The 13210-nt window shown below is 32.9% G+C and overlaps 1 protein-coding gene across 2 annotated transcripts in view; it reads right to left on the bottom strand.

Annotated features, from left to right (window-relative positions):
- Window positions 1-273: 273 nt before the first annotated feature.
- The window catches only part of LOC126734840 (uncharacterized), a 30744-nt gene continuing 17807 nt past the window's right edge, over window positions 274-13210 (bottom strand). For both annotated transcript variants that reach the window (XM_050438615.1, XM_050438616.1), the window contains exons 5-8: window positions 11986-12189; window positions 11725-11926; window positions 5321-5681; window positions 274-1231 (exon numbers count right to left, since the gene is read on the bottom strand). In XM_050438615.1, the coding sequence (XP_050294572.1) occupies window positions 1197-1231; window positions 5321-5681; window positions 11725-11926; window positions 11986-12189 (802 nt within the window). In that variant the 3' untranslated portion in view covers window positions 274-1196. The remainder of the gene's footprint in view (window positions 1232-5320; window positions 5682-11724; window positions 11927-11985; window positions 12190-13210) is intronic.

Genomic DNA, 13210 nt, shown 5'->3' with positions numbered 1-13210 from the left:
CACTATTCACACTATGTTCTAAGTATCAAAAAAAAAATCGCACCTGAAATTCCTGGAAGGACGATTTTGTTTCTTTATTCCAGGCCGTTGAAACATGAATTTTTGAACTTTCTTGGTTGGTTAAAACCACATTTAAGTGTCTTAAAAGTATCACAGATTGATCATCAACAGATAAACAAAAAAACGTTGGACTCTGACAAGTGACATTAGAATCAGAAAAAAACAAACCGAAAAGGTTGTTCTTCTACTGGGGAGGGACAAACAAACGCCATCTATATTTAAAAATGTTTATTTCACTATACACAATACAAATAGAAGTAGAAATTCAGTTCAAAATTAGATTTTTTATTTCAGTTATAAAAATATTATTTAGTCGTATCACAATAGTGCCAATCTGACTTCGAATTAATAAAATCAACTTTTAGTTGTAAATTATTTACCACTTTTAGGGAGTTTAACTTCTCGCGGCGCGTTAAATTAGTCTATACTACAAAAGTGAGATTCGTTTGGTTTTCGTTTTACTTTTATTATTATTATGTAAGAGTGGTGAATGGCACAAGTATTAACTAAGAAAAAAAAACAAAAGATTTTTTTAACGTTAATTAAATTCCCAGTCTTAGCTGTAAAATTTATGACTTGAGGCGTAAAAATAAAACGGTACTTTAAGTACGTTACGTTATTATCGTTCTTGCCAAGTAAACTGTAACAACGTATGCAAGAAATATACAAAAATTATACCATACTATACCTAAGTATTGTCTTTTTATTTTAGATTACACGGTACGAAAATATTTATTTCCGCACTCTTTAAGCTCTACAATAATAAAAAAATATTTACAAAAACATTTTTGTTTTTAAGGAAAATATATGGATGACTTGCTTAAAGCAAAATTCTATTTTGATTACACACCATCTAACTAAGACGTCAACAAAAAAAAAACATAATAAATATAAAACTGATATGTTTCCTTACTTATATACAATACTTTTATATACATTTACATAAAGTAACCCGTCGTAGCTTTCGTTTGACTATACGTTTCAATGTAAAAAAAAACAATATCCGTTTGACAGTCTCTTAATATACATCAACAACTAATTTGGTTACTTATATTTGCCGTTTCTTATTCTACGTGTTTGTGAATATTGCAAGGGTGCGCTAAATTATAACTTACTGTCCAAAAGGCACTTTTTTCTTATACAGGATGCTTCGAAAGGTTCAGGGGCATATCTGGAAAACAAATATACATTTTAATAAAATATAGTAGGACTATTACAGTAAGCGGCAATAATTTTGGTTCTTAGAAAATATAGAGAATTAGAGACAAATTTATATGATACTGCCTAATGCCGGGTCCAGGCCAAGTAGACAAAACAAAAACATTCATGTTTAGCGACAAAGACGCGACAAATCGAAAATATTTGTGAGACATATACGGCGAATTTCATCATTTGTATGAAAAATTAATGTCTTGCCCAAGAGGTCCAGCTCTATTTCGCGGTTATAACAGAGTGTTACCTGAAACATTTGACTACATTGTGAAAGCAATCACCTCCGAATTGAAACATTCTAAAACCAATTTTCAACGCCCTATTTCAACAAAAAATCAAGTTTGTTAAAAAAACAAACTTGATGAAGACCGCTCGAATACGAAACGTCGGTTTGAAAATCTGACTACACCATTTTGTAAAATAGAGAAAGTAGCAATGAGAATGGGTAATTTATTTTGTTATATCTATTCAAATAAAGTCGTAAAAAATAATAATTCGGTTTTTTCCAAATATCTTCGGAAGTATTCGGCATTTTTGAATTTTCAAAAGGGCGTTTTAATGAGCACCAAATTGCGCAAATTTGCCTTAATTTAACCGACCGTGTGAGATAACATGCTTGTTTTTGTTCCCCCTTCGTTTTATAGAAACAGTTTTTAGCGTTTATTCAGTTTTTCATTCTTAATATATGGAGATTTCCAGTTTTTAAATTGTTACCCTGTATGTACAGGGTGTCCCATTTTGGGTACTTTTGCGGGATATCTCCGTTATTTTTAGAGATAGAGAGTTGCGGTTTTCGCGACACTGTACTACTTTTTCGTAAAACTAAAGATGCTGTTAACAAAATTTTCATAGCCCTTTTATTTTTCAAGATACAGGGCATTTTTCAAATTTTTGCATTTTGGGATCTCCGTCGTACCTCCGTTATCTTTAAAGTTTTTGTAAAAGTAAAAATTCATTCTTATAGATTTTTTCCGTAGAATCCAGTGGTGTAGATATATATATTTTTTGATCAATAGTTTCTGAGTTATAACCCAAACTTATGTATAGGAAAAATTTAGTATCATTTCAAAACTTGTCTTATCCATCGCCTGTATCGTTCCAAAAGTCGTCTTATCCAAGCGACCAATCAGAGCGCAGAATTTTGATTTCATGCTGGTGGTCGCGTGATTTATTATTTTTGCCTCATTTTAATGAGTAAATCCTAAGCGTTTGGTTTACGTTTTTAAACAGCTGTTTAACAAAAATTTTAATAATTAAAACATGAATGGATAGTGATAATGATTCATTTTGTTTACCCGTGGCACAAGGAAAAGGCAGGCGACGTCCCAGTGATCCGACAAAATGGAAAAAAAGTGTTGCAAAATTAAAAAGGTACCTACATTGTTTTCGTTTATAACGTTTAAATAATATGATTTAGATATTTTTTTTTTGTAGGCGTGCGCCGTTGCAACTACCAGTTTTTCCAAAATGTCACCATTTATCGGGTAAAACCTACCGCTGTTCGACTCTTACAATGCAAGATATTAAAGAGTTTCATGCCCTATTTTATTCTTTAAAAACAAAGATTGAACAAGACAATTTTATTTTAAACATCCAGATCAAGAGCGAGAAAACCTGATTTATCTGTTTTATTAAAATACGAGAAACAAAAAATTTCAAAATACAGGTATGTCAAAATACATTTAAAGGTATTCTGCAAGTTTCTAAGGATCGCATTCAAAGAATTGGACGAGTTTTTCTACAAATGGCTTACCACCTAAAGAAAATCGTGGTGGCTCAAAATAAAAACCTATGTATGCCCAAAAAAAAGCTGTTAAAATATTTATTAAGAAACTACAATGTTCTGATGTACATTATTGTAGAGAACAAAGCAACAGACAGTATTTGGCTTCTGATTTAACTATACACAAATTGTTAAATATGTATAATAACCAAGTGCCTGAAAGTAAATTAAAAGTAAAAAAAACTTTTTTAGGAATATATTCTGCCTTGAATATAATATTAGTTTTGGATCACCAGCATCCGACATTTGCTCTCGTCGCAGTTCTTTAACAGAAAAAATTAAACAAGAAAAGGATAATGACAAACGTAGTCACCTTCAAATTGAAAAAAGAGTTCATATCTTAAAAGGCCAAGTCTTTTTTTCCAAGTTGAGGGAAACAAAGGAAAACATGCTCGTCGTATCTTTTGACTATCAAAAGTCTCCCAAACGTCCAAGATCAGATCGCCTATTATAGCCGCCAGCTCTACACTTATAACTTTACCATTGTTAAGGGTTCCTCAAAAACTAAATTACAAATTAATAACGTGTTCTTATACACCTGGATGGAACACGAGTTCCATAAGGGCTCGAACGAAATTGCCTCAGCTGTTTTCCATTGCCTATCAGATCTCATAAATTTGTCGGGTTACAGCAAAATAAGATTGTGTGCAGATGGCTGCGGAGGGCAAAACAGAAACTCCACAATGGTTGCAATGTGCATTTACTTCTTGGGGAATATCGCACCGCCCCATATTGGTGAAATCGAGCTGGTTTTTCCCATTAGAGGTCATTCATTCGGACCGTGTATTTGGAATCATCGAAAAAAAATTAAGAAAACTTGTGTGTGAAATCACAAACCCCAACACGTATATCGATATCTTTAAGGAAAGAGGAACCGTCATTAATTTAACAGATTCTGGTGTCAAATCTTGGAAGGAAGTTGCAAAGGAGTATCTGAAAGGTGTGTAGTTTTGGCACTTTAAATTTTCTAAAGCGAAAAGGATTGTTATTGAGAAAAATGGTGATAAAATAACAGTTAGAGGCGAAGAAAACTACAACAATGATGGAGAATCCAAGACAATTTTTAAAGGTGGGAAACGATTGAATCAAATAGAAGTGGGTAACATTGATAAAGGAGTGGCGGTTAATGAAAAAAAAGTTCAAGATGTCAAAAAGTTACTAGTTGCTCATTATGGGGAAGATTGGATGGGGAGAAATAAATGATTTAGAATTTTATACAAATTTCTTCGAGGAATAGGAGAAAAACATTGGGAGAATGGACGAAGAAACTGAAAATAATGAATTTTGCGAAGGAGGCGTGGAAAAAGATATTTCGCTAAGAATTTAAGAAATTACGATTTTTTAAATAATGTTATCTTTTTTTAATAAAAAAAAATAAGATCAGTCAATTGCTGTACTTTTTCGTGCCAAAACTTGTCTTGTCCATATTGTTTTAATAAATTTTATGAAAATTAAATAAACAGGATTTAAATGAATGCTAAAATTAGCACACAAATGATTATAGTAAATCCATACATATTAAATTTGTATAAATTTGTATTTGAAAATCTTCTAAAACGTTTTTTGCCAATTGTGAAATTTTACCCAATATGGAGAAGGCAAGTTTTGGAATGGAACCCCTCATTTAATTAAAGGGTTACAAAAACATGCCAATTTTGTATCAGAGAAGATGGTGGTCATTTTGAAAATCTCTTGTAAAAATGTTGTTTTCTTAAAGTGTTTATTAAATGTATATATTTGTTTTTTATGTTCCTATATTACAAAAAAAATAAGATTGATTCAATTCCCCATTTAAAGAAGTGGGGAGTGTTCAATTTAAAAAAACATAAGTTTGGGTTATAACTCAAAAACTATTAATCAAAAAAATATATATATCTAAACCACTGGATTCTATGGAAAAAAATCTATAAGAATGAGTTTTTACTTTTACAAAAACTTTAAAAATAACGGAGATACGACGGGGGTCCCAAAATGCAAATATTTCAAAAATGCTCTGTATCTTAAAAAATAAAAGGGCTATGCAATCTTTAGTTTTACGAAAAAGTCGTAGTCCCGAAAACCGCAACTCTCTATCTCTAAAAACAACGGAGATATTCCGCTAATCTACTACTACTGCTAATCTAATAAACTACTACTAATCTAATAATAAAAATCTACTGTTCCAATAAACACAAATCTACTGTTTTTTTTTTTTTTTTTGATCAGCTCTACTGTCAAGTTACATTAACATCTATAGCAAACACTGCAAACAAACGGTTTCCTTACCGGCTCCGTTCTCATCCCGCGCCGCCTCCACCTTAACGTCCCTGCCGTGACCTCGATCGGTGGGCGGGTGCCCCGACGCCCACGCCGCCTTCGGTGGCGTCGGGTCTCTCCTAAGAGGGGGCGGCGCCACCGCTTGGGGCGCCACCAGATGATGATGATGGTGCTGCGGATGATGGTGGGGGTAAATCGGTTGCGGCACCAGATATTGCGGCGCCCTATTGCCGCCGTAAATGCCGGCGTGAGGCGCGTAGTACGGGGGCGGCACGTTGGGGAACGGATACAGGTACGGGCTCGGACTGGCCGCCAAGTAGTGTTGGAGTGGGGGGGCGTAGGGTGGCGGATAACCGCATTTTTCCACTTGCTGTTGAAAATACGTTTTTTTTTTCAATTAATTAATTTATTTAATGAGAAAATATTATCGTTCAGAGTTTATACGCAACTTTTTAATTAAATATAGGTCTATAGGTGTACCGAAAAGTTGTCAAAACAGTAAAGACGACATTCTATTATAAGAAAATTCGTAATTCAAAAAGTAAATCAAAAGAAATTTGGCAAATAGTTAACCATTTAAGGGGAAGCTATAATAAGAAGAATGTTTATCAAACTGACCAGGAAAGGTGCTAAAATATAATACAGAGAGATGGCAAAGTTAATAAAAAATACAAAGTTTGTATTTTTTAAATGTACATTTTACCTTGTATATTTGTGTATTAAATGAAAAATCTTTTTTTTCTAATTACAAAAATATATGATAGTTAAGGTTTGGTTTAGCTGTTCTCCAAATATTTACATTTTAGAAAAAAATAATAAAAAATATTGTTTTAACTGAATCCCCGTTACTATGACGTTAATCGTTAATAATTAAGTAAAAAAAAATAATTTGTCCAACTTTGATCTTTTGAATATGGATTATATGAAAGAAGAAAAGGTATCGCCACATTTATATCGAAATAAGAATCCCTACCAGGGGCACCTTTTATTACATTCAAAGAAGTACGAGAAACCGCAAAAATCTACAGAGAAAAAAACGCACGTTTATCACCCTGTATCTTGGTTGCATTTTATTTTCGGACTAGGAAAATTTAACCTTACCTCATTATTTTTATGAGAGGAATCTACTGTTAAAATATTTACCATTATTTACGGGACACCCTGTATAATTAACCGTTCTCAAGATAACTTTCATTTTAAATTAATATAAATTATAAAATCTATTCTACTTAAAAAGTCTTTTAATAAATGCTTAAAATATAATCCATTTACTATTTAGTATTATCGTAAACGTATTTAAAAATCGTTTTGAACATTTTTAACGATTTATGTAGAAATTAATAGAAAGGGTGTCCCAAAATTGGAATACATATTATAATGTTATTGATGATTTTTTTTAAAATCACTTTTATTGCTTATTTCTAAGGAGCATATCGACGGTTCAGAAGTGAAACCCCGTATCTACATTTTTGCCGAAATATAGTTACGAAACTAAAACGTTAGAAAAAAAAAGTTATTTGGTTCTGCCGTTGGAAATAAATAAATAAATTACATTAAAAAATAACCTCAATTAAGGATTACGGATTCCTCAAGGTTCGACTTTAAATACGGGCAATAGTAAGCATAAAATGGTATTCATATTCCACACTGGAATATGAATACCATTTTATGTATTCATATTCCAGTAATGTGTACGTATTCCAGTAATGCGAAGGGTGCGATTTTTATACATTATTTTCTAGGGCTTTCGTGCGAATGTGTTACCGATTCCTTTTATGAAAACCTTGCGTTAAATAATCGTATTTAACGTAATTTAAATGACTTCTAAGAGCGAAAATGAAATACTTGCTCCCCTCCAGATAGTCCTAGATAAAGTACAGTATAATATTTGACTCGCGTACAATGTCCTATTATTAAACTCGCCTTCGGCTCGTGGAATATAGCCTACATTATACGATCGTTAAATAATAATAATATACTATTTCTTACAGATCAAGAAAATGGAACACAAAAAATATTCATCTCGTATTGAGAAAATATTTGCCAACCTTCCAAAAACTGTTATACCAGAAGACAATACAGCACAAGGTAGTTCTGACGATTACCCCAATGAACCAGTGAGGAGAAGTCTAGATTCACCTATTAATTTGGAAAATTGTATATTTTACGATGAATTAGGAAACGAAATAACAGTTTCTATTACCCAAACAAACGAAGAAAATGAGAAAGAAAATCATGTCACCATCATTGAAGATGTTTCGCTTGGAAACATTTCTTTAGGCGTTTTGCAAGATTCTTGTCTCTTGCAAGATTCTTGTCTCTTGCATGATTCTTTCTTGGATAAACATCTAGGAAATGAGTGTGATGACCTCAGTAGTTGTTTATTAAACCTTGGAGAAGAATCGCATAGGGAAGCTGATTCACAAAAGCAGAATGTGGAAGTTGATGAAACGAATGAGTACGAAGAAATCCACCAAGGAAATAACGACCTCCTCCCAACCGACGATATGGCCTCCAAGGACGAAAGTGAGTCATCCGATTCCGAAGAAAAAGGAACAAAAATACCTATAGAAGATCTTGAAACTGACACCGAGGACTCTGAAGATAATAAAGTGTATAGAGCTAAAGAAAAAAAGATGTAAAAAAATGGACAGATTTTAAAAATAAGAAGTTAAGGGAGCAAGGAAAAGCTTATAAAGGTTGGAGCAGACCTAAAGGGGCACCTGCCAAAAGGGGTACTGCAAGAGATGAAAGGAAAATGGGTCCTTGATGTACTTCAAATGTATGTTTAAAATCCAAATTAAGGAACTGTCAGGAAATTTTTGAAGAAGACAGTTTTTTATCAAATTTTGGTTCCAAATGAGTTGGGATCAAAGAAAAATCTATGTTTCTTCACTTGTTACGAAATCTGAGACTGCGCGCTTAACAAAGGGTCCGGGTAATGTTTCAAGAAGAAGCTCAACATTAAAATACACCCTTAATATTAACGGTAGAGTATTGAAAGTATGTAAGAAATTTTTTCTTTCGACATTAGGGCTTCAAGAATGGAGTGTTTTAACATGGGTCCAAACGTGTGAGTCTGGTATTCATCCTTCAAAAGAGGCAGCGAACTCCACTGGGCGGAAAAGTAAGGGACCTAGAAGTGACAGTTCCATTGCAAAAGAAATTGTTGTAGAGTTTCTGGATTCTTTAGCAAAGCTCCCATCGCATTATTGCAGAAAATCTACCAATAAATTATATTTGGAGCCAATATATGGACATTCCATGTCTGCTGTTTATCGAGAGTACCAGAACTATAGCCTGGAAAAAATCCCAATGCAAAGCCCTTATGTAGACCTACTTTTGACTGCATTGTAAAAGAAAAAAATATTGCTTTTCAACCTCCCAAAAAAGATAAATGCGATACCTGCTGTTCCTATGAAGCCAAAAACTTAGATGATCAAACCTACCAAGACCATGTTGAAAGGAAAACATTAGCAAGGGAAGAAAAACAAAAAGACAAGCTTTTAGGAGCAGAAGGTAAAGCTATTATTTTAGCCCAGGATGTGCAGGCTGTAAAAGTGTGCCCATCACTCAATGCATCGGTTTATATTACAAAACAAAATTACTTTGTCATAATTTTACAATATTTAATATCAATAGCCACCATTGTATTTGCTATTGGTTTACTGAAACCGAAGCCGAACTTACGGCTAGTACTTTTGCTACTTGCATTGTTGATTACATTTTGCAAATTAAAGACTTAACTAAACCCGTTATAATATGGAGTGACGGGTGCACTTACCAAAACCGAAATTCTGTATTGTCAAATGCGCTGTTAAGCTTAAGCGTGCATAAGAACATTACCATTTACCAAAAATACCTTGAACGTGGACATACACAAATGGAAGTGGACTCGGTCCACGCTACTATCGAGAGAAATCTTAAGAATAAGTCGATATACTTACCTAGTCATTATTTAAAAATTACAACGGATGCAAGAAAAAAGAACCCTTATTTAGTTAAAAATATTAATTTCGACTTTATAAAAGACTACTCTGTGTCACCTAAATACGACTCTATAAGACCAGGTCGGAGGGTAAATGACCCTACGGTTAATGATATTAAAGTTATCAGATATACCCCCGATGGCATTATTCAAATTAAGTTAGGTTTTAAAGAAGAATTTCAAAATCTTCCAGAACGACGAGTAGAAAAGACTGTACCTGATTTATTATCATTTGTGCAATTGCGAAAAGCACCTATAAAGATAAAAAAAACAAAAATGGGAACATTTGCAACAGTTAAAATCTGTTATTCCAAAAGACTGTCATCTTTTCTATGATCACTTACCAAAGTCAGAATAAAAGTGTATCACACATATTCAGTTCCCATTTTTGATTTTTTATTAAAGAACAATTTAGTTCAGTTTATATTTGTTAATATCCAATGTTAAAGAGTTTTTATTTTAATGTTATTTTAAGAGTTTCGTTTTATTTTGCGGTTCGAGCGGTTTGGTTTAAAGAATTGATCTCATAAAATAAGCTTAGGTTCCAAAATTAACCTATCCGTTTTTTGTTATTTAAGAACTGTTTGAACATTCATTTTGTTAATTTGAAGTTTTCGTTTTCTTTACCTACTTACTTTTGTAAATAATAAAAATTTTGAAAAACACTAAATGGGGATTTAATTTTCTTAGTATAAATTAAAATAAAAGTTCCTTCCGCCCTGCACCGTCTATCTTTCACATTTCATAAGATTTTTTTATGTGAAACCACGTAAGTGCTCTAAATCTTAAAAATATTAAATTTTAAAATAGTTTGTACCAAAATACTATAAGAAAACCTTTGTTTCGTTAAAAAAAAAAGCAGAAGAGTCAATTTAATTAAAATGTTAAGTTTAATGAAGTTTTTTTGCTCTCCTGTAAAATATAGTTTTTGAAGATACGTGGTTTCACGAATTTCAGAAAACGGTAGATACATGGTTTCACTTCTCAATCGTCGATATTGACTTATAGAAAAGTGCAAAATTTCAGCTCTTTCTGTCTGACGATTTCCAAGATAATTGAAACATCTCGTTTTCAAGAAAAACAAAAATGTATTCAACAATTTTTTCTAGTATAAGTGTTCCTTTTTAATATTTTCCTTTTTACAAATGTAGCCCATTTACTATTTGGCAATGCCCTAAACGTGCTCGAAATTAGTTTTGAACGTCTCTTATAACTTCTGGAGAAATTAAGAGCAATCATCAGCACGTGACTTTGCCCAAAATGGATCAGGAAGGTGAACATTTGGCAACAACGCATCTCTAAAGCAAAGCAGACGGGTCAATGTCACCAGAGATTCGTCGGGAGGAAGCGAGTCATGCACTTTTTAGTTTACAAGCGGTTGAACTTTTTTACGTTTCCTTATATACAAGTCGCACGCATATTTTGGTGTTTACACATTTTAATCAAAAAATTGTTATTTATAACTGAAGTTCTAGACGGGTTTCGAATTTCCATGCCTAGGATCTATGATTTCAGGCAGTAGACTTTTAAAATAAAAAATCTTTAATCTTTCTATCATTTTTTCTTTCCAAAATGAATCATTTATTTTCATTTATATATAAGTAGTAGCAATGTGGCATTCTTACTCTACATTTGCAGCCATTCTAGGCCTAAACTGATCCTTCTTTGGCTTACTACTTTTTCGTTTAGAATAATAAACTTTTGACTTTCCGTCTTTTCTTTTTATATTTTTTAAAAATAAACCTAAATAACTTAACAGTATAAAGAACAAAATTGGAACACCTTCGCAATAAAATACTTCTAAGTGAACTTCCAATCAATTACTCTAAATATAAACATTCAACATTTGAATTTTACATAATATTGAATTTCTGTTGAGCAGTAGCCGATACCGCCGTTTGCGCACATCGGGACGTTTACCAGCGTCGCGCGTTTTTTTATTTGATTTACGCTAGCCCGGCCGTGCTTTGTTGCCAAATGATACTAAACTTATCGGCGGTTCAAGAAATTGTAAGAAAAATGCCTGAATTTTGTATTTCCATTCTCAAAGGTGTATTATTAATTTTTTTTAAATGGTTTTTTAGAAATTAAAAAAACTAGCACCTATCCACTCTTGAAAAAAATATGTACATTTCATTAGTGAAAACCGCATTAAAAAATATTGTAAAATAACAAAGTTATCCAAAGAAATAGGAATTTATGGGTGAATAATCCCCTTAATCTACACTCAAGCCTTATTCTAATTTTCATTTCCTCGCAAAATCATCATAGACCAAATCATTTCTATTATTTTTTTTAAGTTGTGATGAAAACAACAATTATTATTAGCGTTACTAAGGAGAAGATTCTACTCTTAAATTAATCAGCGATATAATTAATCAAAGAAGTACATTTATGAGGGGATAATATGAATGGGATAACATACCGATAATTCAATGGACCGCAATTTATCGACGCTTTCCGAATAAAGGCGATCCTCGACCGCCAAATGGGAACAATAACGGGAACCGGGAGAGGCCGCCATCGTGGGTATATGCGACACCACCGGGGAAAATCGACTGGGCGAATTGCTCGGGGAACTTCTCAAGTTATTCTTGTGATGATCTTCGGCCAATAGCGAGGTTATACTAAACAAAAAAAAAACACCGAAATACACAATAATGACCTAATTATAAAACATTCTTACCTATAACTACAATTTCTGGACGCCTTGGGCGAATTAACTGGGGTTTCTTCGATTACTCCGTTACTTCTTACGGGGGTACCGGTCGTGACGGGTTGCTGCTGCTGCTGCTGCGCTAAACTTTCACCGGGTTCGGTTTTTATTAGGGCGCAAGGGGGCGTTCGCGAGGCGGGACGTCCGGTAGGTATTTGGGAACGCACCCGACTTCTAGAAACCCCAATTTAAAGTCAATTGACCGGAATATTTAAATAACTCGGCCATTTCAAGCATGTGGACGGGATAAATCACAAAATAGGATATGCGAAAAAAAATTTTGCCAATTTGTTAGGTAATATTTCTTCACCAAAATTAGCAAATATATTCTTTATTAATTAGACAATATTTTAAAAAATATAAATGCAAGCAACATGTTTTTATAGTATAGAGATAATAGCAATAAACGACGGTTGTGGACGGGACCGGAAAATTCCGTATCATTTATGTTACATAAAAAAACAACCAAAATTTCTGAAATGGTTGTTTTAAGAAAAAAGATATCGTTTTTAATTTTCAACAAAATACTAGTAAATCACATTAAATGATTAAGAAAGAATTTTTCTTTAAGAATTCGTAACTAAAAAATGATATTTATTGGTTGTGGACGGGACGGTTGTGGACCGGACAAAAAACCTTAATAACTTTAGAATATTTTTTTATAATTTATTTTAGTATAAATAACAATATACTATGTAATACAACTAAATTAAAGGAAATGATAACGACGAATTAGTTCAACAATAAATAATTAATGATTATAATGTTTGTTACAGATAGCTTTCTTATATTGTTTTGATGGGTCTGACCAATTTCCAATATTTTTTTCGGACAGAGGCCTAAAAAAGTGGCATGATTGGAGCCCTGCAATGGGCAGGACACTTTCCCATCGAGCGGTTAACATGTTTTTGTTATCCTGCATCTTTTGGCTTGAAACATAGATAAGATTTATATTGGTTTTACCATTAAGTGCATTAAAAATGTCTGGAATTATTATTAAGTAGTTTTCTACTTTTCACCATTTCCCAGGCTACTCTTTTAAGCTTCCCTCCTACTCCGTCTACAGCCCCCTTCCCGTGAGAAGTGGCAAAGAAATTCCAAAAGCCAGATATATCGAAATCCTCATGAAAATGACATATATATAATAATGACATATAATACTTGGGGTTTATGAAGATTGACTTGCCACCTTTTC

The sequence above is a fragment of the Anthonomus grandis genome, chromosome 4 (assembly GCF_022605725.1).
Source record: "Anthonomus grandis grandis chromosome 4, icAntGran1.3, whole genome shotgun sequence".
Lineage (NCBI taxonomy): Eukaryota > Metazoa > Arthropoda > Insecta > Coleoptera > Curculionidae > Anthonomus > Anthonomus grandis.
Note: the sequence above shows the minus strand (reverse complement) of the source record. Positions and strands in the feature narration are given on the sequence as shown.